At 38.8% G+C, this 27,650-nt stretch overlaps 1 protein-coding gene across 2 annotated transcripts; it reads right to left on the bottom strand.

Moving 5' to 3' along the window:
* Positions 1–83: 83 nt before the first annotated feature.
* On the bottom strand, positions 84–27,650 carry rhpn2 (rhophilin, Rho GTPase binding protein 2). 2 transcript variants are annotated; one of them, XM_087843781.1, is made up of 15 exons: positions 27,474–27,650; positions 22,222–22,337; positions 17,744–17,872; positions 13,101–13,176; positions 11,664–11,741; positions 11,254–11,378; positions 10,326–10,492; positions 8,418–8,605; positions 8,061–8,217; positions 6,445–6,564; positions 6,138–6,332; positions 5,616–5,692; positions 4,112–4,258; positions 2,894–3,049; positions 84–2,243 (listed from the first exon to the last, which is right to left on the bottom strand). In XM_087843781.1, the coding sequence occupies exons 1-15, from the start codon at positions 27,537–27,539 to the stop codon at positions 1,977–1,979; spliced, it is 2,064 nt and encodes a 687-aa protein (XP_087699907.1). In that variant the 5' UTR covers positions 27,540–27,650; the 3' UTR covers positions 84–1,976. The 2 variants fall into 2 exon arrangements, with proteins under 2 accessions (XP_087699907.1, XP_087699946.1); XM_087843820.1 differs by having other exon boundaries at positions 5,646–5,692.

The following is a 27,650-nucleotide window of genomic DNA, read 5'->3' as shown; positions in this document are numbered from 1 at the left end:
AAGACTCATTCCACGCATTCCCGACCTGATTGGTAACTGGAACCACAGACAGAATTAAAGAATTTTATCTTCCCCATGTGTTTTATTCCTTTTTATTGTCATTTGAACTCATACAAAGACTTATCAACACAGAGCTATGCAGGACTAAGCACAGAAAGGAATAAAGGCAACCTGAAAGCTTTAGAAAAACAGGTACCATAAACCTCTGCAGATACACTAAGGCATTTAGAATTATTAGGCACTGTAACATGAACACAAAGATGTAAAAAAAGATGATCCTCTCCATCTGTTAGTACACTTAACAAAATATGAAGCATTCACTGCACAGACTTGTTACACACTCAGTGAGGCATTTTCCTTCATGATTTAGCATAAATGGCACTTAAAAGAAAGTAACAGGTAAACAGTAAAGAATGTTACATCTTCTCAGTGAAACTGCTTAAAAACATTTAGAATTTAAAACATTGAAATGCAGCAATATATAAGTTCGCTAATGGATTAAGCAAGGCTAGTAAAATACATTCATTCAAGAAACAAATCAAGGACTCTCGCGTGCAAAACAACATTCACAACTTGACCATTCACAAAGTAGCTCTACAACCTACAGCTTACAGGTAAATATATATTTTTGTGTTTTTTATTACATAAATAATTTGATTATCAAATGTGTATAAGAATCTACTTTGTAGATAAAGAGAAAGTCCAACACGGCAAAGTGTCAGTAAAATAGGGAATGTGACTAAGATAAAGACAGGTAGATAAAGAGTAGAAACCCAAATGTGGGATTTGATCAGAGTCACTGTAGGGTGACTGGCTGTCTGAGTGATGCAGGAAAGTCATCAGTCTGCCCACATTCTTCCCTTCTACAGACATAATAAACTTTAACTACATCAAAATTCACATCAATAAAACACAGGTCATGCTCTTCTTAGGGACGCGGGTAGGATGAATCACAAGGGTAAATGATACATCCTTGTATTTCTGGAACTTGGAGGCATATTGGTCTGTGGCATAACTGGTACATTAAGCAAATCTAAAATACCAATATTTGTGCATTTAAAACTGTGTCCCAGGAACGGCACTCAGCAGAAACAACAGTCCTCAAAGACTGTCTCACAAACACAAATGACAGTAATACATAACCATGGTACACATATGATTTTTTTTTAGCAGCTTATAGAATATTGCATTCATCACACCCCTCTTCCCAGACATAAAAAAAAACTCCACTATACAATTAGCATTCCCTCAATCACTGTTTAACATACTGCAACATAGTTTATTAAATCTACATCCATAAATCCATGAATTTTAAATCCCGAAACTGATCAGCGGCCACTGATTTCTACAAAACTGTGGCAATAAGAGATTCCTTCCCATATACAGTATGCACAGCTATGCTCACTGTGTACAGCTCTGTACACAATGGCACTAACAAGGGAGTGCTTAACCCACAATCAAATCACTGCCTTGCAGTCAAGCAGAAACTGGGGCTGGGTGTGTTTGCACAACTTTGTTTTCTTCTTCGATTCGTCTGGAGCATGTTTTTCAGAAAAAACAAAAACAATACACTGAAATTGCAGCTTAACTAAGAAGCCAGTCTCAGTGCTCTGTGTGTGTGTGTGTGTGTGTGTGTGTGTGTATACGTTTTAGTTTTCCCCACAGTGCAGTTTTACTGTGCTGTACATATACTGGAATGGCACTAAATGCTTTTTATTGTGTCTGACGTACAGTGCAACTTGCATCAGATACAGAACTGTGCTGGGAAAGCACCCACATACCATCAAGTGCACCAATATACAGTATTTGGCACAGCCACTTTCCAAAGCAACATACTACATACACTGCTGCTTAGTATTCCAGTGGAAACACCAAAGGTCACTGATAGTACACAAAACAGGTCCAGTATAGGTACAGCACAGTACTGTATACTGGGCTCAATATGCGTACTGCAGACAGTAAGAGCTGCAGTTAGCTCAGTAGAGGCCACTGTCATTGTTGTAGGAGCTGGAGCTGGGGAAGGTGGGACAAGGTTTATTCCAGGGCAGAGCGCCGGCCTTGTCTGCTGTGGGAAGGCTGAGGGTGCTGGCACTCTTCATCTTGTTCTTTAAACCCCAGCTGAGGAATGATGACTTCTTGGCTACTTTGCGAACCTTGGAGTTCTTGTCATCTTCATTATAGGCCAGACAAATCATGGAGTAGGTCTTAGGCAAGTTTCCACAGAAGGTTGCACTCTTGGTAGGCTATGGTACAGACAATGAAAATGACATTTAGTAAAAATAAAAAAACAAAAAGTGTCAGTCAGTATTTTGCAGAGTTATTAATATTTATTTATTTTTTTACACTGCATACCAAACAGTCCTAATTATTTCATCAGTCAATGAGTTATTAATCAGTTGTTAATATCCGAAATCATAAAAAAACCTATTGTGAATAGTTATGAGGGGTTGCAAAACAAGTACAGAATAAATACATAACCTAATGAAGTTTACCACCTTTTAAATACTTGTAGAAGTGCATTACTTTTTAACATACTTTCATATAGTTTCTTAATTTCACTGAGGCACTGTTTCTTTCCAAATCATGCCCCACTGTGGACGAGTTTAAACCTCAATGATTTTAGCTCTTTGTCCACATGTTTAGGCTACTTGGCTGGTGAACTCACACAGCAGTAATTTGTTTTAAACACACACGCAGGTCACAGTCAAGGTCCTGTTTCTCATGGGAAATGATATAAACCATTTACACTGATACCTCCAAGGAGAAATCTGAAACTCTGGACTGAGCAATCACTTTGCACAAAGACCAATTCTGCCGTCACCATTTGTTAATCAAACAAACCTGCTGATAACCTTTCCCTGAACACATTGGACTAAACGAGGGCCTTGCATACCATGGCAGTGCTGTTGTCCATCATGCTGACCACCTGGATATCAATCCCCTCCTCGTCCACGTCCTTCAGAAGTCGCATCACGTCACTCACGCTCATCCACTTGCACTCTGTGTCACCCACAGTAACGATGTAGTCACCCTCTTTGAGGCCATCAGCCTGGAAAAAAAAATGACGAAGAAAATTGAGTTACAGGGTGAAATATCCTGATATTGTAGAAGAGTAAACATTTACAAGTCATGTTGAACTACTTTCCTTCGACTCCCTTGAGGCAGCTACAATCAGCCGAAAAACAACTGAAGTTTAGTCTAAAGTGGGGTTATTTGGGGGGTGGGGTTTTTACGCCTTATTTTTTCAGAAGGCATAACTCATCATTAGCGTGCTGCAGAGCACTCCACTAACATGATTTCACATGTGTCTATCTTATAATGTGATCCATGTCCACCTAAGATAGGTCAAACACTAATGACCCAGCAAGTTCTAAATAAAAATCCTATTTAATGCAGTATTTAAAGTTATGAATAGTCTGACCTAGTTAGCTTATGCAAGACTACTAATCTGTTTCTCTACATAGCTTGCAGGGCCTAATAAAAGTCTGCTCTTTGTCAGCACCTCTTAATGAGCTGTCAGACTGCTGGCTTGTAGAGAGTAACTACTCCCTGATTCTTAATTAAATTAGTAGTCAGAGTAGCTGACAAACAGGAGGAGGGGAAGTCCTCCAAACATTCTTTGAGGGTGAAATCCTGTTTAGGCTTCCAAGAGTGACTTTATTTAATCAAAGGCTCATTGAGTAGATAAGATCGAAACGTATTTGATATTCTGCATGGAAGCACAACTGAAAATTCAAGCTGTTAGATTTTCCACAGCAAACAAAGCTACTCCATGATTGTAATTAATATCGAGAAACCTATGCATCTGATTTTTAATCAAATCTGCCAAGAGCACCAAAAGTGGCCAAAAGACATCTCTCCTGTGCTCTAAAAACAATGAACCTTGTAAAATTAAGATGAGAACAGATATGCCAACCAGTGCGTGATCATAATTTAACAGAGTAATTTCAAAAAAGGAACTTCCAAACGACTAATGCATTAATTATGAATTACACAGAAAGTTAATAAACCATGTAATGTTGATTGTTACATGGCACCACACTGACAGTCACTTAAAATCCTGTATATCTACTCCTGTTCATTCAGTGGTAGGAAATAGAGTTTAACTCACAGCAGCTGCACAGAGAGGGTCCAGTGAAACCACCTGAACCGGTGAGTCTCCTTTCAGTGTGAAACCCAGGTCTCTGTCGTCTGAGCGAACCCGTATTGTCCGTGGGGCAGTCCACCGCTGCTTGGCCGAGAAGACTGACTGCGGGCCCTGTGTGGAGACAGAATGTGGATGCTGGGATTAATAAGGCTACAGGTATTCTTGACTTAAGAAGATAATATCCTGTTGAGTTTGATTTCAGTGAATGCTGCGGGGGAAACTGAAAATCCAATATAATGTCTTGGCTTCTGCCCTTAATACTCACATATTTGAGCTATATTACTGTAGCAGTAAACGGCAGGTAAAGGGCCAGAACGGTGGCTACAGTCTTGTGTATTACCACTTCAATTCAGAGGAGCTGGAAGTCATATGACTGAAGAATTAATGGTACCTTTCACACACCTGAAATTATTTTTCCTCAAAATTTTAGCAGGGATGTCATTTTTCTGTATGATTAGGCAAAAAAGGCAGTGAATCCTTTGAACAAACTGACACTCATGGAAAACCTGTAGGTGTTATGCATCTATCCTTGAAAGTTGATATTTCCAATAATACTTTCTATTTAGGCTGCCCGTCTCTAACGCACTTGTTATCTGCTGGGAAAATCTCTCCTCCATTGAATCCTGACACTCAGTTGTACCTAGTACCAAGACGTCTCTTATCGCGATGGCTTTAGTAATCACCAGAGTGATTGTTCAGCGCGATGGTGCCAGATTAAGCTTTTCAGTCCCACATTCCTCCTCATATCTCTGGGAATATGTTCTTGCTGCTTTTGTAACTGGCACCAGACAGGTACTTATTCACCTACTACTGGAAATGTCAGCTGTGACCCAGGCCCCCCCTTATGAATGATTTCACCTTTTTTAAACATCCCTTTCAAACAATGTGAACAGAAGATTCCAGGGTTAGAGAGAGAAAATTTGTTAGTCACCCATCCCCCCCCCCTACCTCTCACCACCACCGTTTATGAAAGGTACAGGAACATTACTCAATGCATTTAGCATGAAAGACTCCAAACTTGGAATGCGAAAAGTTTGGGAGTTACAGGAAAATGAAGTCAACCTTCAATCTCAAGGTAAATTCACCAACTTCAGTAGAGATTTTTCCTTCAACAGAAGCAGTGAACTGTAAAAAGTTCTATTTTCTCATCTCCCTTTAAAATACCACAATGAGCATGAGCAGACTTAAAGCAAGGACCAGCACCTTTGTCCATGTTTAGTGTTAGTTTTGCATGAGTCCAGAAAGTACTGACAAGAGTTTTCATGTGCCAAAGCTTCCAGAAGACTCATCCTTGGTTGGTTGTATTCAGAAACAACAAAAAATACACTCTGGGTGTTAAAATAAAATAAATAAATGAAACTTTTTAGGACAAAACACAAATCCAGAGGCATTTAATGTCCTTTAATGAATAGACCAGACCAACAACCATGTATGAAATGTGTGAGTAAATTGTTAGTAACCCACGTACCAGCCTCTGGAAAAAGTCGATGACTTTCACCTTTGCAGCTGCGGGAAATTCCATCTCTGCTTTGTGTTCTGTTTTAGCTATAAAAAAAAGAGAGTAACAAAAATAAATTTATCACTCTATAATGTTTACCGTCACAACCACATTTCAATTGTTAAGAGAGATGGACAGGGAGTTGGCAGTATAAACATTACATCATCTCTACTTGGAAATAAATGCCACTTATCAAAGCTAACTGCAGCAGGTGTGGCAGACAATGCAGCTCCCTTTTTACGAGCTGTTTCCTGAGAGACAGTCCTCCCAAATCAACACAGTGTTTTTGCTTCGCTTTAGTGCCTTTTGTTAGTGTTAAGTGTGACACTAAGGTGACTGTTCGGTTTCTGTGATTACCAGAGGATGAATAGCTTTCACCTCAGTGACATTTATTGGAGACTCAAATGAGCTTTAAAATCATTGACAAACTTATCATGTTTCCTTGCATATATTTTAACTCTTATTATTATAACTTATTTAAAAACAACTCACAGATGATTTTTGGGGCCTCCATATAATCAGCGAACTCTTCCTCATTTTCATTTTCACTGTGCTTGTTGACTGAGCGCTGGTGACTGGCTTTTAAAATTTCCTGCAGGACCTCCAAGTTGTTGGTATTCTTACACAATCCATAAATCCTCAAAGCCTCCTCATGACCGAAGATGGCACGACGGATGTGAGCTTTACCTGCAGAAGAGGAGAAAAACTCATCAAGAAAAGTGAAGAAGACAATAAAGAGGAAAGGAGGGACTGAGATGAATACGCAGAGCTATTTTGTTTCGATTTGTGCTTATTTTACCAATCCGCTGACGTTCATCTTTCTTCTTTAAGATGTCCAGAGCAGTGCATCCCTCAGGAAGACTATCATACACCTGTGACAAGGTCTTCTCCTGCTTGTCCTCATCATCGCCCGGACCCACTGAACACACAGAGAGCACAAAAAAAATTAAGCAACTGGAAAACTGTTTTATATCTCTCTTTTTAAAGCATAAATTACAAGCAGAACTATTGATAGTGATTTTGATTATTATGTGGGGTTTGCATGCTCTCTATCGGTACTCCAGCTTTGTTCCACAGTCCAAAGATCAAAGTCAAAAGTTGACAGTAGGTGTGAATGTGAATGGTTGTCGTTCTCTATGTGTTAATCCTGTGAAAGACTGGTGACCTGTCCAAGGTATATTCTGCCTCTCACCCTATGACAGCTTAGATAGATTCCCTGCCCCCAATCCTGAATTGGACAAGCAAATGAATGTTTTAAAAGAAGTTTTAAAATGCAAACTTTGTTCATATATTCCATCATTCAATCTTCCTTTTCTGGTTCACTGGATTTTAAAGTTTTAATTAAATCTATTAAACCAAAAGCATCTGGAAATATCTTTTAGCTTCCTGAGTTTTCTGCTTAGCAGAGACGGTATAGAGAATTTATTTGGAATCGTTTGTGATTAATCTGTTTACTACAGCAATCTCAATTCAGCCCTGCTCTGTAGTCAAGGCCTCTCTACAGTCCAGTGGTTAATTGCTCTATTCTCCGTGTTCACACAGGAATCTGTTAATGAGCTGCCAAACCCAAAGCTGCTTCGTTCCGTTGTTTCCTTTATTCAGTCTTGTCCCACTCTCAGAACCATAGCCACCCACTCTGCTCTATTTTGTTTTTGATTTATTCATTTCCAAATGTACATGTAAAGTACAAAAGGAAAAGAATAAAAACATACAGCGAAACAGTGGACATCAGTAGAAAATTGCATTATGGAGTTGACATAAAGCTGGAGATAAGAAAAATCACCGTTCCTTTCCCTCACACTCTCTCACTTGGTCCCATCTATTTATGTAAAGAGCTGTAAGAGTCTGCATAACTGTTAATCCTGCAGAAGTATACAGCACTTACACTCAGTTGGGTTTTTTTTGTTGTTGTTTTTTTCATTTTTAAATCACCTCAGCTGTCTTTCTTTCCCTTCTCATCATGACCTCTTTTGCTGTCTTTTTTGGGACTCTTTACAATCGTGTGCGTCAGACAATTTGTGAGTATCCCCAAAGAGGCATTATATAAAAGCATCCAAGATGGCTGTGGTACAGGGACATAATCTGACATGACCAACCCAATGGCCCATACAGCACTTTAAGAGATCAGATATTCCAGAGAGCTCAGGAGGCAGTCCAAATCCTGTTACATCCAGCCTTGAACTGCTGTACACATTAACAACCAAGAGCCAAATATCTACTACACACAACCCGCATGAAAACTTACTAAAGGAGAAATGTATTAACAATCTTTTAACATAAACACTTTTTCAGGTAAAGAATACATTTGTGTTGTCTAAGCAGAACAACACAACAGCATTTTTTTATATGTATCTATGAAGAAATAAAAACTTCCCCCCAAATCCCACTAAATCAAAAATTTGAATCTCTTCTTACACTGGTGGTCCAGCAGTGCTGAAGCTACAAAGTAGTGTGCCATGGAGCGGTAATGGTTGGTTTTAATTTGTGACATGGTGGACCAGAAAAATGGCACATTGTCTTTTACTGGTGTCTGGATCATGCACTGATGGACTTGATCGTAGATTTCTGAGACCTGGCAGGAAGAGGATGATAGAGTTACATTTAAAAGTGCATTAAAAGCACCAAGACAGGTACAAAAAATAAAAAGAACTGTGGCGACATTATCGCTTTACATTCACTTTAAGTACAGTAGATCTTTCTAAGTCTGGAGCAAGAACAAGAGTATTACTTGCATATAATGTGAGGACTATGTGTGGCTTTTCTGAAGTTTACCTTTGCAGCCTCTTGTGCAACTTTCATCAGAGAGTAGAACTGGTTTCGGATGCCAGGCAGTGCAATCTTCTCAAACAAGCACTCTTGAGCCTGAGCAAGCATCAGCCGAATCAGCATACTGAGCATGGCTGGACTCATGTCGTAGCTGGGAGTGTGGGTGAAAGTCTCCTTAAGGTTATTCAAGACACCTGGACAGGAAAGAGCCATCGGCACAAGTTGAAATCTAATTAGTGCAAGGAAACTACAATTAGTGCTAGTTATTTAAATCATCAGAGACTTAACTGAGAAAAGAAGAAGAAAGAAAAACAAAAAACAAAACTAAATTACTCCTACACTACATGGAAAACTTCCAGTTTTGGGTTGTATTTTGAAGCCTGCAGGGAGAAAGCCTGCTTTCTCTTTTCCAGCCTCAAGTCTGGGTCAGCTACATAACAAAAGCCACTTTCATGTAATCTCAGTCGTCATGTAATTCCAAGGCTAGAATGGTAATTTCAGAACAGAACCTCTCGTTTGGGATTTGGTTGACATGAGCTATATCTGGAACATGAGTATTTATGTATCATGGCTAGCCCACATTTGACTTTGACAGTAAATATTTGACAGTAGAAGTTTGATATTATAGTTAATAGATTGGGCATAAGCCATATCTCTCTCTCTCTCTTTTTATCAATTACTTAATTAGAAGAAAGCATATATTTTGCTAGTCCACAAAACAACAGATGTGGTTCTGCTGGTACTTTAACCCTAAGAACTGACACCCTTTTAGACAGATGTTTTAAAAGGTGCACAGGTAGACCAGTGCCTTTTTGCTGTTAATAGTATTTCAGCAAGATTAACTATATCTGTGTCTGTCTGTTAAACACTGAGCAAAGAAATAAACATTAAATTAATTCAATTCAATTTTATTTATATAGCGCCAAATCACAACAACAGTCGGCTCAAGGCGCTTTATACTGTACAGTAGATCGTACAATAATAGATACAAGTTACTTTGGAAGAAATGAGGCCATGTCCACTCCAGCTAAGAATTTATGCCTACTGTTTGCCAGATAAAAACCTGGCAACAGTGAGTTGTAGACAGCTTAATAACAGAGCAATGCCTCAGTACAGTTCGCATAAAGACTTGGCAACTCCTACAGTAGCTGGCTTCTCTCATTCACATCACCTTTTGCGTCCTTGGCTAAAGAGCCCTGCAGCAGTTGCGCTACACCTAGCATTCCTGCCTGTAAACTCCCAGCTTGGATTACTACAGGTTCTTGGTCACAATGTTCTTCATAATAACATAATTGTTTTCCTTCACACAAGCCTAAATTAAAGCCATCAAAGCAACATAGTTGAAGCAATATCCAGAGCTATAATTATAGACCAATACTGCCCACACTGCAAAGTCATAAATCTATCACAAAACATTCTGAAACCTTTGAGGGTTGGACAGTCTCTTCATGTTTTTGGTGCTTCCTGGAGCTCAGCCACATGACAAGAAACATCTACATTCATTCTCCGTCACGGAACAGAAGTCAGGGTGGAAGCTGGCCAATATTCTAAAAACAAAACTGTACTGCAGTGGCAATACTTTTCTGAGAACTGTGTTATCAGAGAAGCACTGCACGAGGGTGAAAAAAAAGTCTTTCGCTTTGAATGAAACCCTGTGCCTGGCGCTTTTTCAGCAGTTAAAAGAAGTTCTTGCTGTCACTATTTATTTATTTTTTCTTCTTGGCTTTCTTTTTTTTTTTTGTATCTGCTCCTTTTACTCAAAGATTCAGCTTTCAGTAGCAGTGTTTCAGACTATAGAGGAACAAAGATAAACATAACTTTAAGAAACAAAAGTCTGACTGTTGGCCTTAACACAGGCTGAAAAGAGAGAATTAATATGACTGCAGATCATCAGTTCATCACGTCTCTGCATACCTGCAGCTTTCTGGAAGGAAGAAACAGCCTCCTCCAGGCCGGTTAGTGTCTGTCGATTAGCACGGGTACCGAGCTGAGAGTAGAGGGCGGCCATGTTGAAAAGGATACTGGCCTTCTCTAGTGACAGGTTTTGTTGACATAGTGGCACTCCTGTGAAGGAGTCATACCTAAAGGAAAGTAAACACAACATTAATGTGTTAAAAAAAAAAACTCATGAAGATAAACAGTCCAAAGAATATGAAGTGAAAAATATTTTTAGCAGCAATATAACAGCCTTTCTGTCACACTTTGTGTGTTGTTACATTTTAATGTAACAACATGTATATCATAGTCTTGTCTATATCACTTGTTTGAAATGCTTCAAATTTGCTTCAATGCTAAAGCTCTTTAAAGTCTTTGAGCTCTTTATCTGTGCATTTATCTTTGCAAGAAATTTCAATTAAATTCAGTAGCAATGACTAACATAAGTAACATGACTAACACGCAATAAAACCTCTCTGAAAAGAATGCTTGCCCTTCATTGAGACTCCTTTGTGACTCTTGAGTGTGGAATTCTTATAAAATCCAAGACAGGATTTGTCATGTGATATCACTGATAAGTTAATATGTCTCTCAAGCCGTCTACTGTTTTGCTTTCTAAACAGGATTTCTCTTCCAGGCTTGATACATGACGAAAAAGCAGCAGGAGGTAAAAAAACAAAAAAACAAAAACTGCTGTCAAATGTTTCCTTTTTATTTATTTCATAAAGAAGTTTCCAGTCGAGTCACACCAGCTGACATGGTTTCAGGAAAGCACAGGTGTTCATGGCACCTCTTTGCTTACTTTGAAGTCACTGGATATAGTCTCACCTGTTTCCTTTCTGACAGAGGTTAGAAAGACAAGGTGACATTGTCCAGTTTTGCTAATTAGGAAATGACTGCAGTGTACCATGTGAAGAAGATGCCTGTCTGTCTGGTTGGGGAGAAGAATCTGCTCTCTATCAGAGGAAGATGGCTGTAGTATTTTCCAAGCAGCTCCACCCCGGCCTCACTTCGACTTGGCGTTCTGCATGCCTAGGATATGTAAGACAAAAGCCTATGTTCACAAGTGGTGAACGAACACAAAAGACCATCTTTTTTCTGTGCTACTCGATCATTATCATCTCCACTGTATTTGGTAGGTGGCAGAAATGTCAAGAATGATCTCTCATTCCACCTGTAAACTAAAATGAAGTAAACTCCGCAGCTAACTGCACAGGAAATATGTTTTTGTAGTTGACCCAGCCCATAAAAGTTCAAGTCAAAGGATTTCATGGTTTTTTCCGTGACAGACATGAATAATGGGTATATTAAACACACCTGTCGCAGGTCCATGAAGTCAGCAATCTCATCTTCAAAAGTCTTCCCGTCTTCACTATAGTGCTCCAAGATAAAGTCCTATAAAAGACAGAAAGACAAAAAAAATCAGCATGTAAATACAAGTTCTTTTTAGCATTTGGGATCTTAAGTTAAGCATACAATCTGTTGGTTACACAGTGGTTTTTCTCATACCATCACTAAATAGTACAAAGAAGACAACCCTGTGTTGTGCATGCTGGAGAGAATTTCTTTTCTCTCTGAGCCAGCCACATGTAGGAGAGGCTTGATCAAATTTAAAGCCATATTGTGAATACCCCCATTAAGGAGGATTAACTGGAAAATGTTTATATGGATGAATAACCTTTATCTTTACTGGAATACACCCTTTACTGTCAGGAGAACTTAGGTTTCTTAGAATTTATTCACGAGAGCAACTCTTTGTACTTGGAAGTTTTTTGAATAAGGCCGCAGGTCATGAAAACTGAGGCATGATTTCAGTCAAGAAGTAGAGCAGAATTAACGTGCTCGGAGATCTTTGTCAGAAAACGTCTCACGTGCCCGTCAACAATCCGAAAGAGGATACGACACAACATAAACGTGCCAACTATGACATTTACAAGCGGGCTTACCCCGTTTACAAGAGTTCAACTTGTCTTTGTAACTAGTGACCCACTTTTAGCTTTTTCCTGATCAGGTGATATCCTGGTCCTAAACGAACATTCAGTGACATGACCTAGTAACGTAACATGGCTGCAGTCATACACGCGACAGAAAATATGACTGAAATACGCAATTCAAGGATACTTAGTTTCAAGGATATATATGTAAACATGCAAACTGAAAATACTGCCTACAAATATCAATCAGGTTTTTATTATTATTATTATTTGTAGCTCCATACCTATATTCCTGTTTTGACAGAAATTATAATACAATTTTGTTTAACTGATGATCAAAACACGATCATTTTTAATCCTACAACTGTTTAACTTGCATAGTTCACATTTCTGTGTAACTGTATATCTCAGATTTCTGTATAGTTTTTTTTAATTCATATTTATATCCTGTTCATAGCCTGTACATAGCTTGTACTCACTACAGCCTGTACATACTTATAGTTATAGAATATTCATAACATACTTCATACCGTGTACATTATAACATACCATAATAGACCCATTTCTGTAATATACTTACATATATATATATTATTGCTAATATATATTGTAATATATCTATATCACGGCTAAAGCACTTCTGGATGGATGCAAACTGCATTTCGTTGCCCTGTACCTGTGCATGTGCAATGACAATAAAGTTGAATTCTATTCTATTCTATTCTAAAAGTGGTGTTTTGCATGTACCCAAGTATGCATTTCTGAAAGCACAGCACAGTTTAAGAATGCCAAGTCAAAACTTTTGAGGTTTCTTTTGTACCTTGAACGGAGTAGAGAAGTCAACTTCTTTTGTTTCCTTCAGGCCCAGAGCAATGAGGGGAATGTTGGCAGACTCTCTGAAGGCAACAAAGACAAATATGTAGCTGATCTGTGTAATCCATATGATATAAATTCACAACAAATCAAACACATGATAGCAGGACCTTTCATTTTAAAAAAAAGGGACAAAATATTCAATACAAGTAAGGACAAATAGAAAATATACCAGTGCAACAGATCGATGGTTAAAAAGACGTCTCTATGGTTTGTGTCAATATATCTATCCAGGAAACACCCTTTGAAAGCACACCAAGCCTTAGTGGGTATGTCAGGTCAACACAGTTACATTAGTAAATATTAAATCACACTAGTCCCATCAGTGACAGCTTTGTTGTTGAGAAAGTTGGCATTTCAGTTTAATCTTAGTGAAGTTTAGTTTCATAGGAGGTACTGTACAAAAGGATTAGGCAGATGGCGTTGTGAAAAATCTGTTAGGATTTAAAGGTGAATGAGGCCTCCCATGTCCCTCACTGTTGATTGATTATTCAGGAGTTGCCGCTTTGCTTCAGTCTGTCTTTCTTCTAGCTACTAGCAGGTTTTAACCTCCGATTATAGCAGCCTGGCAAATAGTAAACAGAAGCTGCCATAAAACACTCATAAAACACACTGTTTTGATCTCAGCTACAACCTTAATGGTTTGGAAATTTTCTGGTTTTATGGGGGTCCTTGTTAGTGACAGATGGAAAGCAAGTGCAGCTTGTTATCAGAGCTGAGAGACTATAACCTGACAGAAACCTGCTGCTAATCACAGAGGCATCATTAAAAAAAACGAAACTCTCTCTTTTCCTCAAAGCAAAATAATGAGCTGTTATTAAAAAATGTATTAAAAAAAAAAACCCACCCACTTCTGGAATTGCCTGAAACAAACTTCAGGCTCAAAACCACTTATGTTTAAAAGGATTAATTAACGATCTCAGACCTCATAAGAGACATGATTTTCTGTAAATTCACATCAAAAGGAGGTGAACTACTGTGCATTGTTATTGCAAAATACTGTTTTACACGAGATGTTCAACACTCAGTGATAAGACAGCATTCCTCTGGCATGCTGACGTGCCAGAGGAAAACCTCATTCATCAGTAACACTGGCAGAGAGAGAGAGAGGCTGCAGTGTAATCCATTAGTCCTTGTAGATGAGATCACTCTGGACTTTTCTCTGGCTTGGCAGAGATGGGTCCATGGGGGTTGAGTGTATCTGTTTCACAGGGAATCTGGAGGGAAAATGTTACAAGCCTCTCAGAGACTCGCTCCTCCTCACACACACGCGGGAAACAGACAACTAGTAGTCAAGGGAAGCTGTGGGTTTAGCTACACAGAGCCAAACACTTCTTAAACCCTTTAAAGCAAAAGGTTTCAGGCTGTTGCAATCTGTTCTGACTTCTTAGTATACACCGACTAAGAAGACCTCTTGACCTGTTGAACTAGAACATGTCAATGAGGCTAAGAAGTCAGTGTGCACTCAGTTTGGATATGTTGTTAGCAACCGGATGATGTTAATGAATACTAATCTTCCCTTAAGGAAGAACAGATGAAAACGTATATTAAAATAATGTTATGAAACTAAAAACATGTGATTTTATGTGTTCAGAAGTGTTAACTTCATAAAATGATGTCATTAATATTAACTAAATTTATCTGAAGTTCTAAAACTCACAATTGGTGTCAGAGGTCACAGCTGATATCTTTGTGTATTCAGGACAATAGACAAGAGCAAATTATTCTCTCTTACGCAGCAAAAATGAATACGGTGGCCAGCAATGCTGACATATTATCTTACTGTTTTCATTAGTAATCATTTTAATTCTGCTGATTCAGAAATGTTCTAGGAAAGTTCATTAACTTTGCACAAAGGACAAACTGGACAAATCAGCAACACTTTGGTAGTGTGACGAATCATTTACACTCATACATTGAAATAATGAGCAGTGCTAGTGAGTCCATTTCATTTTTACTTCATAATCTATCAGTGATGAGCCAGGTTTTTTTTTCTCAAGAGGGCAATTCAGAGAGAGCAGAACAAACAAATGTACATTACATGTACTGCCATCAGGCCACAGACTGTATGGCACTTTGTGTTATGCATGCCACAAAGGAGCTGAATCTAAGAAATAACCACAGAAGACACTATACAAAGGACAGTAGACTAGTGGGAAAGACTGTTGGAGACAGGTGTTGTGTTTCTGTACTTAAGAGTGAGGTTGTATTTCAGGCTGAGAGGAGGAGGCTAACTCTCCATTGTGGCTGTACAGCGTCATCCCTATGAGACACCTGCTAGGCAATGACACGAAAGGACTTTCTCAACATATCTAATATTCTCCAGTTTAGGCTTCCCACACACCTGTGCATAAGGCGCTTGTTGACGATGAGAAGACTATGGACCTAAATGGGTTTTATTTTAAGCAGACCCACAATGACAATGACATGACAATGACAATGGTTTCCTATTGTGTGTGCCGTGAGCAGGTGCTTCTCTAATAGTCTGATAAGGAGACTGAAGAGAGGCTGTTTGTTCCAGCACTAATGAATCTGATCCCATGAGACTGATCATGCTAGGACTAACAATTATACTGAGAGGCAGCTGGTGAATTTGGAGGATCTAAATAATCTTAGTGGCTGATGCATGAGGTTTTCTTGATGTCCACAAAGAGAAGGGTTTTTTTGCACTTAAGCAAGATACAAACTACCACAAGCAACACGAGTGTAAAACACATAATACACTCAATATTTGCCTCCTTAGATTCCTAAGAGCAAAGTTCATTGTCCTCCCTGCCTGGTACCCTGCAGACAGGAAACCAAATTTATTACAACCAGGTTGAAGGCTCCTGGTGCTTACAGCACGGAGACTCTGCAGACCAAACAAACTAATCTGGGCTTACTGTGGAGCCAATATGAGTTGGCATTTTAGGTTTTATAAGGTCATCTGCAGATTTATGTCAGAAATTACAACACCGCCCTAACTAGGTCTTTAGCTCAACAAATCGCTACAACAGTTTTTAGAATAGGAAATACACAGTTGGATATTAGAAGCATTACACCTTGTCACCTCAACAACCTTGTTCATTTGCTCAGTATTTTGTTGGGCAAGGATGGGAGGGCATAGAGCTAACCCTAATAACAAATCATATGTAGCATAGACTGCTCTATCTCTACTGGGTGTGCATTTTTTTCTTATTTTATTTTAGTTATGGTTTTTTTGTTTGTTTGTTTGGGGAGTTGTTGTTTTTACACACAGAGTTGTGTACCATGAATTTACCGCCCAGCACTGACAGTAACGTCTTGAGAGATCCTAATAAGACACCCAAATATTCTGATACCATATATATATATATATATATATATCCACCCTACTAGCCACACTGTTCTTTGAGAATGAGCATGCATCACTGATCACCACACGTAAGTGGTCAGAATGGAGTGGGCAAGGTACTGGCTGAGCTAAAAACAATGCCACCGAAGCTTCCGATGGAACAAACTCATCAGTCAAAATTAAATCAGTTATGTGTTTTTGTTTTTTTAATAATGATTACACTTCAAAATGGAAAACTCCACAGTTGTTTCATTTCTTTCTGGAATAAAACCTACCCCATGATTACTTTCAGTCACCCACTTAATATTCTTTACCCACAACTGGCTTAAACTTGTTTGGTTACTTCGTAGCCACGAGGAAGTTTGCAGCACAAACAGATGCATCTTCAAATAAAAATCTGTCACCACTTCCTCATCAACTCCTTTGTGTCTTGCCAAAGTTTCATTTACACGTGAGTGAGAGAATGAGAACATGCATCAACTTCATCCAAACCTTATAAATCTGGCAGGTGTATTTGGAAAGGAAATACTAGAATCTTTCACTGTCACACACCCATACAACACACACCTGACCGTCACACTGAGTGAGAGAATGCTTTTTGCCAGACGATCATCTTGGCTTGCATACAAATTCAACTCAGTGTTTCCTTGTTGCTCTGTGCATTGTGCAAAACCTGATATTCCAGTTTAACAACAACACCACTGTCTTGCACTTTGTCTTTGCGGTTCCTTCTTAAACTTCCACCCCCACCTTTTCCTCCTCTGTCATCAAGAGGCTTTCGTTTGAAAGCGTGCCAGAGCCATCTGTCTCTTGTAGGTTGTGAATGTGTGTCTGTTGTCTTACATCTCTATTTTAATAGTAATTCATAATTTTTCTTTGCGAGTTTGGATCAGTGGTCACCTCACCACAAGAAAACTGGGACCAAAATCCTTTGCGTTGAGCTCCTGGAGATGTGTGGACATTTTAGCATGATATCTATTTGACAGCCTCCTTACATGCACTTAATGTAAAACTACAATTATTCTGGAAATTGTAAGCAATTATAGCCTATTGCCAGCAGCTGAATTGCTACTCACAAGAATACTACCATCTATTTTATACTGGTGGAACCTACACAACAAAATTCTATGTGGTGAACAATCTCGGCCACAAAACTAGTTGCAAATGTGAGGTCATAAGAGTTATAAGGTCATAAGTTCACGATTCCTTCATTCTAAAACCCTTTTTACATTTTGAACTGGAGCAGTAGAAAAGAGAGGAGAAACATTTGTACTTACTGGTTGTTTTGGTAAACCTCCACAGAGCTGTTGAGACCTTCCAACTCGCTCATCAGAAGCTGAAGGTTTGAGTTAACGTAGCTCAACTCCAAGAGAACCATTTCTTTCACCTTGCTATTGGATGTAGCCCTGCAAACAGGTGATTGTAGAGAGAGAAAGATTGAAGGGGAAAAATGGAGAAGGAAAAAAAAAAGAACAGATCAGCCTTGTTATTATCCATTCTGGCTCAGCCAAACCTCACTGCAGCTGATTATTAAAACAAGCGTGTCTCTTCTGGTATTCTGGACCACAGATCTGCGTCACTGCGGCCCACTGTACACTTGCTCTACTCTTCGGCACGCATGCTTGACAGATGTCTCAGACTATGTACATGTCACTACTGTAATAGGACTGCACAGAGGTCACCTAGGATCTGGTCAAGGACACGTGTGTGTAAATGTTAGTCTCAGATTTCCCTGCTTTTAAAGCCTAACCATTCTGAATGAAATACGCCTAGAAATCCCACTAGTCATTAACTTCCATGTGACCATCTGCTTCTGCAACAATTATCATTACTTGCACACATTTAAATGTTTAAAATGTAGTTTGCATTTTTTTAAGTTAGAAGGAACCGTGCACTAAATGTGCCATTTGCATACAGCTTTGTATACGTGTGTGCATGCAGGATGTCTAGAACAAACAAATGGATAAGGTGTGAGCATTTGCTGCATAGCAGAGATAACCCTGCACCAATACCTCTGCATGTCTGTGAATGCTAACATGCATGCACAGAGTGGATGGAACCTTTGTTATGTAGAATTTATGTTATGTTGTCAGTACGTAAAAACAACCTGCAATTAACGTGCATTCATGGAGACACAAGATAACACAAAAACACACACACACACACAATGTTTATCTACATTTTACAGTGAATCCTAACGCGTTACCTGTCAGTCATAATTAATGGGACACTCACACATACCCATCGCCACCTAAAACCTGTCAGTCTCGAGACTCATATCTGTCACCTGATCTCCTTATACCCTGTAATTACAGAGGATTGCATTTTTTAGACATGAAAGGTTACATGTAATGAAGTCATACAAGGAAGGGGTTGAAGGGGGGAAAACCTGGTTAACCTAAGGGTAAAAGAGCAGGTACAAAATAACCACCCACCACAATTAACCACAGTCAGGTTCAGTGGATTCCCTTTGTATGACATGAAGCTAATAATGTCCAGCAGTCTGGATTTTGTTCAGGCACATGGTAAAAATCCACACTTTATACTCTACCACAGCCTGCATCACTTCCTGTTGGCCTGCTGAAGGGTTTCTGAGGAGTTTGGTCTGGGGAACAGATCATGGTAGTGGAGGAAGAGATCCTATGGTTTGGACAGAACAGATGTCTGCTAGCCCAGAGGCTATTATTAATATGTCATTTAAATATCTAATATCATCCTGCAGTGTGTGGGAATCCAACTGTATGCCAGCATCTGTGGTTGTCTCTATCCACTTCTTTGGAAAAGCTTTTGGCAGATTGGCAGTGTGCTGTATTTTAACCTTAGGGGCAGCTAGCTGGTGGAGTTTTATAACTAAAAGCTTTAGGGCGACTCCACCAATTTTACATATACATTTTCATTTTAGTACAATAAGGGCTGCCATGATTGCATCTGCAACTATAAAGCAAATGTGAAAACACTTTCAAATAAAAAAAAAAAAAAATAACCTTAAACCCCTTGTTCCAAGCGGCCTGTATAGCAGGTTAATATACCTTTATCCTGCTAGTTTACAGTTGCTTCATTCAGTACTGACCAGGCAGGATGGTCTGTAAAGTTCCAATATTGGAAATTTAGATTTATTTTTTTATTTTTTTTTTATCTTGTCTTGGTCTCTGCTGTTTTAATTTTGAGAAGAGAAGAGAGACAAGAATAGAAGAAAACCAGTCTGACCAGACTGACTTTCGCTGAAAGGGAGGAATGCAGAGCAAAGCAGAAGAAAAGAAAGGAGGCAGAGCACATAATGGGTGTCCTAGTGGGATAAGATTGCCAGGATATGCACACTCTCACACACTGAGATGGAAGAGCAGAAGTAGACCTTGGGTTAGATTGCATATGATTTAAGATCTTTTAAAAAATAGAGCAGAGAGAATACCTATAACTCAGAAGTAAATCCATGCTGTTCTCTGGGCTGCAGGTGGGTTGGCAGAGGGAGACACACATACAGACACACACATTTTCCTCTGACCTTGCCTGGTCAGAATATGTCAAGTACTAAAGGAATGTGCAGACTTCAGAAGCTGACGGCAGGCTTAGACAGGCCTAAAGACCATGCAATAACTGTGGTATTCATGTACAGCAGTATTATCAGACAAAAGGAAAGAGATTTCTTATCGTGTGCCATCACAGTCACGAGCACAGTGATGAAAGACAATGATTCACTCTTCTAGAGAAAAGCAACCTTTCATCACAAGGTGCTTTCTGACATTCATACTAGAGATGGACTGATCCGATATTACGTATCGGTATCGGTCCGATACTGACGTAAATTACTGGATCGGATATCGGAGAGAAATAAAAAAATGTAATCCGATCCATTAAATATAAAAAAAGCACCTCACAAAACTTGCGACGGCGTAACTCGGCTCATAACCGTAGCACATCGGAGCAGTGTGGTCACATGATAGAGCGGCTGTGTGTATTTGAAGCCTAGCTACCAAACCAGCATTTCATCTCCGAGAAAGTTATAAAGCAAGTGTGTAAGTTCATCTCTGAATGTTTGTAAAGCATTCCCGCGTTAAGCTTAACAACCAATACCTGGAGCGACTGCCTCTTCTCTCTCACTCCTGCTGCTACTTCAATCGTGAAACTGCTTAATGATCAGCTGATCGGCTTTTCTGTCGTGACTCCGTCTCTCTTGTTTGTTTATCGCCCACTTCGCGGCAGAAAGAGGAAACAACAGCAGCACGTTTAAGCTTGATAAGCTGTTGTTAGAATTTATTTAATATTACTTTCTACACCAGGATCTTTTTCTATGCAGCTGACGGCTGGTAACTGTCCAGGGGCGGATCTAGCAAAGATTAGCCAGGGGGGCCGATAGGGCATGAACAGGGAAAAGGGGGCACAAAGACATACTTTTCTTTCTTATTCTCATTTAAAATGTCTAGCTTTTAATAAATAATTATCTGAATCTTACACCCAAAGTTTTAATCTTATGTAAAATATATAGAAGTCCATTACTGTATATAGTAACTGTTAAGTCTAATATACCCTAGTAAGCTATAGTACTTTTTCCTTTGGGAAGATACCATCTGTGCAGTCTGCAGTTCTGTTGAAGGAAGATGTTGAATCTATTTAATTATTCTTGAAAAATAATTTATTTCTGTGCATTTTTTCCACACTGCATCAAATTAAAGTTGATTATGTCGATTAAGCATCATGAGGTGGGGGGTGGGGGTGGTTCCCTATTTTTTGTTTTTTTTGCTGGGAGTTTGCAACCCTATTAGTTAGGTTGCTTCAGATTTCTGCTAAGTACTCTTTAAAATACCAGAATAGGAAGGATGGAGCAGGTTTAAGTTTATTAGATTGATCAGTGTTGCTGAACTATGAAATATTTTGGGTGCAGTGTATTTTTTGCATACAGGTATAACAGAATAGCTTTAGTGTTGTTGTTTATTTAAACTTGAGTATGAACTTATACAAAATGCAGCAAGATATTTAAAGTTTTATTGATTAAAAAACACACTATATCGGATTCATATCGGCAGATATCCAAATTTATGATATCGGTATCGAACATAAAAAAGTGGTATCGTGCCATCTCTAATTCATACCACTAAACAACATCCTGGCTGACAAATTTGCATTATCCTTAAAGTCCATAAACACAAGCAGGATACTCTAACAGGTAGACCCCAGCACAGAAAGCCTCTAATAAAAACTCGTCTTATAAAGTTTATAATTCATGTGTCAGAGTTGTAAACTCAGCTGGGGAAAGCTTTAGGCTTAATTTCTCACATCTTGCTCTCTTGATGTCTTATAATCACTATAATAAAATGGATAAAAGTAAAGCATAAAGTAAAGAGTTCAGTAGACCCTCCTTAATCACATGTCACTGAAGCTCTTTGTTTTCAGATTACAAGGAATGATCCTCTGCGAGATTGTTATCTCTCACCACCATTTACCCTGTCATTTCAATTCTTACCACTATAAATTCACAACAGCTCATGACAGAAAGACAAAAGTGAGGCCAGACATATCAACAGCAACAGTTCCCTGCAATGCAGTGACAAAGGCTAGCTACAATGATGTAACATATGCAAAACTACATGTGTGCTTGGATTCTTAAACCCATCATAGACTTTGCTCTCCTCTTTAAATATTTCCACTTTAGAATGAATCAACTATTACTTAAAAAAAACACATATCTACTTCAAGCACACACACATGCACACAGTAAACCCATATATTAAGTTGGATGCATGTATCACTTTGTTCTTACTTGAGCAGATTCTCAGCTCCAGCCCTCATCCTCATCTGTTTGATGATCTGCTGGTTAAGACTGGCTCGTGTGTTCTGCAGTTTGCTTCGTCCAGTCTGTGCGAATGGGTTGCAACCCTGAAACACAGGAAGGAAAAATGAGTCAGCAAGGAAAAAAACCCAAAAAAAAACCCATGAAAATGTAACAAACAGAAAAACGTAATGCAACAATAGAACAGTTTTACATATTAGACAGTGGCTTCCCTCTTTGCTCTTCTGTAGCAATTGGACAACTACAAAGCTTCTGATACCAAAAGATTCTGCATGATTCTGCATGTTCAAAACTTCAGCTTCAATTTACTATAAAAGATCTATTATATTATTACTTATTCAATGTGATAAAATACTTGACACTCTTAAGGTTTCAACATTTTTCTTTCTGTTAAAATTTTAGGGCTTTTACATCATTTTTAGTTTTTGACGTAAGAAAAAAAATTCCTCAAAGTTGGTTGTGGAAAGAGCTTCACCTTATTATGTAAGGTACCTTATTATCAATTAAGGTACCTGATGTCATTTTCCATGACTACACATAATGGACCCACATGGACTATAGCGGTACTACGTGTCCTTGACTTTATCACAAACGTAAGTTGTCATTCACAGCAGCTCACATAAACTGGCACCAGGAATTCATTCTCACTGACTCACTGAAGAGCAGAGGTGTGGTCTGTGGTTTATTTTGGTTAGTGAAAACAACGTGATGCGAAGAGACCAGTCAGCACAGTAAAACTAGTTAGATTACAGCGATCAGCAGGGGACACCTCTAAGCTGAAATGATCTGACTCACTCTGAGGTCAGCAAAAGAATGAGCTTTAGTTTCTTTTGTAATACGTAATAAATAGACATAGTATGTTTAATTTCTCTGTCCCGTTTTAAATGTCAACAATGAGGCACAAGTTTCGATTATTTAATTTTTTTTCCATAACAGGGAGGATTCCCACAATCATGGTCAGCAGGGGAGAAAACAGTCTGAGTAAATTTTACCAAAAATTTCAGAGTAATGTTTAAATTACTGTTACACTGTACAATATAAATGAACATATCTACATAACAGCTGAAGGTGATCTGTGCCCTGTACCTCTGATTAAGGTTTTGAATCTAACAGCCAAACTCCTCAAAAAACTAAATTAGTTACACCTGAGATGTGTAGGATCACCATAGCAACAACAGCATAATACCAAAGACAAAATATTAATATAAACTTAGTCTGTAAAAATACTTTTTGTAATGTAGTAATGCTTTGAATGCAGTCACCATCTCTTCACTGATAATGTGACAGTCTCTCACTGCCTTGCCACTAGGGGTGGGGGAAAAAAATCGATACTGTGTAGTACCGTGATATTTTGTTTGCTAATAATGTATCGATACAGGGACAGCAGAAATCGATATTTTGTTACAAAAAAGGTTTTTGTGCTCTGACTTCAGAGCATGTTGATCCTTTTTCTGAGCAAGAATCCTGACATTCCTTCACTGTCCAAATGTGTTTAACTTTTTTTTTTGGCAGCAATAAACATGACAGTTTACTTATTTTAATTTAAGACATGTTTTATTTTAATTAAGTTTAAAACTTTTTTATTTAATGTAAAATTATATTTTGTTTTAATTTACCCTCAAATTCTTCAGTTGCTGAAGGGGCTGCATAGTTTTCATAAATTGCATAGTTCAGAATAGCTATAATTGTACCAGATGGTTGCATTCAGTTAAGTTGGACTAGACTGTAATACAAACCGTTCAGTTTGTCAACAATAAAACTGAAATGAGAGAAAGACTGAGTGTGAGACTTTGATATTAGATAAAATGAATATTGATAAAGTTTACATTTATGTACAGAATCTGAATATCGCAAAATATTTTAAAAAATTGCAATAATATCGTATCGTGCGTTAAGTATTGTGATAATATTGTATCATGGGATGTATGGTGATTCCCACCTCTACTTCCCACTACCTAAACTGACTTAATTCACCTCATAAGATGTTGAGCAAAATTTTGTCACAAAAACAGAACCCACACTTTGTTAACACTTTAATTAGTTCACAAGACTGTCCGGAAATTAGATGTTTTGTTATGTCTGCCACAAAAACAGCTTAAATATTCTTATTCATTACAGTTTCTCCAAGTAAGGCTATGGATGTACGTGCGTCTCTGTCACACCTGCCAGATATTTTACAGATAACTAAGTCTCACGTCGATGTTGATCTCAGAGACTTCCTGTAAAATGAGTAAGCAAAGGTATTTGTCTTGAGAACAAATTTCAGCACTGCAGGTCAAGTGGCTTCAACAATAGTCACATTTAGCATAATATTTTAGTCACAGTATAATGTACTCTCGAAACCAGCCTGCCATAATTATTTGGTTCATCCTGTTCAAACGGTTGAACCACCTGAGGGCGTAATGATTAACCAGGTCTTGTTAACTACACAATAGAAGAGTACTGAAACTATCAAGGGTGTGGCAAAACACAACAGATAATTGTAGAATGACGGCAGGCTGAAGACGTTTTGTCCGGTCACGTCAATCGTGACATCACCAGCAGCAGTATGTACCAGGACAAAGGAGTGGCTCAAGTATGACAGCAACCATAGCAGGACATTTTTCTACGTATACTTTGTTACTATGCTACAAAACTTTTTGACATCCTATTAAGTGACACATGGAACTAAACCACTTGGCTGCTTATGCTGCTGCTGCCCTTACTAACCCACTGATCCGCACACTGAACTGAGCCCCTCCTACCCACTGGCACACTTGAACAGAACAGTCTTTCTCTACAAGTGTTCAAAACACTTCATTAGAGCAAAACACAAAGGCAGCGCAGTCCATTACCATATCCATCAAACGGCAAATCAATCTGGTATTATATAACTGATTCTTCATAAAGAACATGTGGAGCAATAATTCATGGGATAGTTGGTTTATACAAGTGCTGATTAGGACTGGCAACGAGCCAGGGAGAGGCTTCAGCCATGACCCAGTTCTGGTAGCAACAGACTCACAGCTCCTGCTCGGCATCATTTAATGATGACATGAATAATGACAAGTTGAAAACTTTTCCCTAAATGACTCTTCACTCCGAATCCATTCCAAGTCTGCATACTGCTGTCAAACAGTGTGTTCTTGTTTCAATTCAAAGACATGCATTTATTTCAGGGGAACTACTGCATGAGTAAATATTTGTTTATGGCTTCATCTCATTTGTCGTTTTCCAATACAAAACTCTACTGAGGAAATCTAAGTGTGCCTCCAAGTCAGCTGAGCTTGTCTGGTTTTTGAACCAGGACACATGTTGTCAATTTGTGTCTGTGGTCTGGCTGAAGGACACCCTCAGGCCAGATGCTACGTCAATCCTCTCACTGGCCAAGGAGGATAAGGAGAAGAAACATGCCTATTCGGCTTTTTGTTCTGCCATCTTTCCATTCTGCAGCCCAAACAGTCGGACACCAGCCAGCTGGAGGTGAAACGGTGGAAGGCTAGGACGGAAGCCCCAAACCACAACAGCTCCCTGGAGCATCCGCTGGAGCCGGTGAGGCCTTGTAAATCATTACACTCATTTTCACCCAAGAGTGAGAGAGGAGCTCAAAAATGGAGGCAAAGACCGACTCGACTTCACTTAGTTAAAATTTGACCCAAAGTTTCCAAATTGCAAATCTCTTCAGCATGACAAAATGAGGGCACAGAACTCATTATTGTGTGGTTTTAGCAAATGTGCAAGCATTTTTATGCCAAGGCCATGAAAGTAAAACACATGAATGTTCAATACAGAAATACACCGAACTAAAAGAAAGAACTTAAAATGAAAAAAGTAGGTGCTTGTAATATCTGAAATGCCTTATAATAATAATAATAATATTTTGGAGGCTCTATAGTCTCCCATCATGTCTTGTGGCAGTGCCAGACCCCAGCTCCCACTGACCTTTTTATAGACAGAGGAAGTGCAACACAGAGCCTAAATCCAGACAGCGTTCAGAAGGGGATTTGGTGGGATTGAAAGAAACAAAGGCTGTGTTCAGATGTCCATCTAAACAAGCTTTTTCTATAAAAACACATTTCAGTTGTGGATACCAGTGTAAATGTAGACGAATGAGACACAGACCACAGCATGGCAGTCAGGCAAGCCAATAAAAACACATTAGATAATCACTCTCTCACTGCCAGCTGCCTTTCTCATGACCTCAAACTGGACAGACCCGGCGCTCTGCAAAATGCTACAATCCCAGGTACTTGAAAAGGTGAAACCAGTTGGAGAGGTTTCTCTGCTGATCCTCATGCAGGGTTTGTCAATTATTGTGCAATGACAATTCACAAGCCTATTTACAGTATGACACAGTCTCAATTACACTACAAGGGGTGCATTTTTAACCAAGTCCAATCTAAATATGTATATTTTACATCACTCTGCTGATGAGGTTATTCAGATTACCTCCCAGGAACTGTGAGATACAATCATTAAAAAGACCAAAGGTTTGCGCTTTACTTGGCTATCAATTTCTCTTAAATACAATGATCTTCTTCTTTTTTTTTTTCTTCAAACAAACCCAATCTGTTTCATGCCTCGGCAGTAAGGCTAAACTGACCAAAGTCCATCAGGAATGTCAACAAATTCTTTTAACTATCAATCATCCTCACACCTCCCTAACAACAAACAGGGAGTTGATTATGTTGATTGTGGGATATTTGGCAGCGGCTCCCAGTATCAACAAGTGCACCAAGTACAGCTATTCTGGGTGTAACACACACACACACCCACGGACACCTGAAGCTGACAATGCTGTGGTTTCTGCTGCGGCTGTTGGTGACAGATAAGGAGCAGCTTTTTGTACTCGAAAGACTGAAATCAAGCATCAACCTATCGATTTTTATTACATCTAATACACCAAAGAATAGTTTACCATGATTAGTTGGTTTCTTTGGAAAAAATGAAAATGGAAGAAAAATAAAATAGCAACTAATTGCTCTTTAAGTGGGAAGCGGAAACAATAAGTTGGATATAAAAAAGGGGGGTTCATTGGGAAATGTTAATTGTCTTTAACATTAGCACAGGCCTTATTAAACGCTCGGTTTAATAAGTTAAAACAGTAGCACGTCAACAACAAGCCTAACCTTAAGTCACTATTTTTCCAGGTTAAACTTAACAGTATACGCTGGATACATTACTGTGGGGATACGTGTCCTGCTTTTGTTCTCAAAGTGGAAGGACGAGAGACAAAAACTCACCTTTTTGAAATAATTTTTGTCTCCGCCGCCGTCGTTGATGCCATTTGATAAAAGAGCGTCCGTCATCCTGAAGGCACGCGCTCCGAGAACCTCAAGAGGAGAAAAAAATGTATTCTTTTTTCTTTTTTAATTAACAGCTTTTAACAACAGGTGAGAACCTCTCTACACCACCAATAT

This window comes from Neolamprologus brichardi, chromosome 1 (genome assembly GCF_056152115.1).
Source record: "Neolamprologus brichardi isolate AB-2024 chromosome 1, ASM5615211v1, whole genome shotgun sequence".
In the NCBI taxonomy this organism is placed as follows: Eukaryota; Metazoa; Chordata; class Actinopteri; order Cichliformes; family Cichlidae; genus Neolamprologus; species Neolamprologus brichardi.
The sequence above is the reverse complement of the archived record's forward strand: the minus strand, read 5'-3'. Positions and strand labels throughout refer to the sequence as shown.

Bases quoted from the DNA above. Each gene is read 5' to 3' on its own strand.
- rhpn2 (XM_087843781.1), bottom strand. From the start codon at position 27,539: ATGACGGACGCTCTTTTATCAAATGGCATCAACGACGGCGGCGGAGAC. The intron at 10,493-11,253 runs GTACACTGCAGT...ACTTTCCTTTAG, and splicing joins ACAGGCATCTTCTTCACATG to GTATGACTCCTTCACAGGAG. The intron at 5,693-6,137 runs GTGAGTTGTTTT...TTTTTTTTATAG, and splicing joins GGAGGCCCCAAAAATCATCT to CTAAAACAGAACACAAAGCA.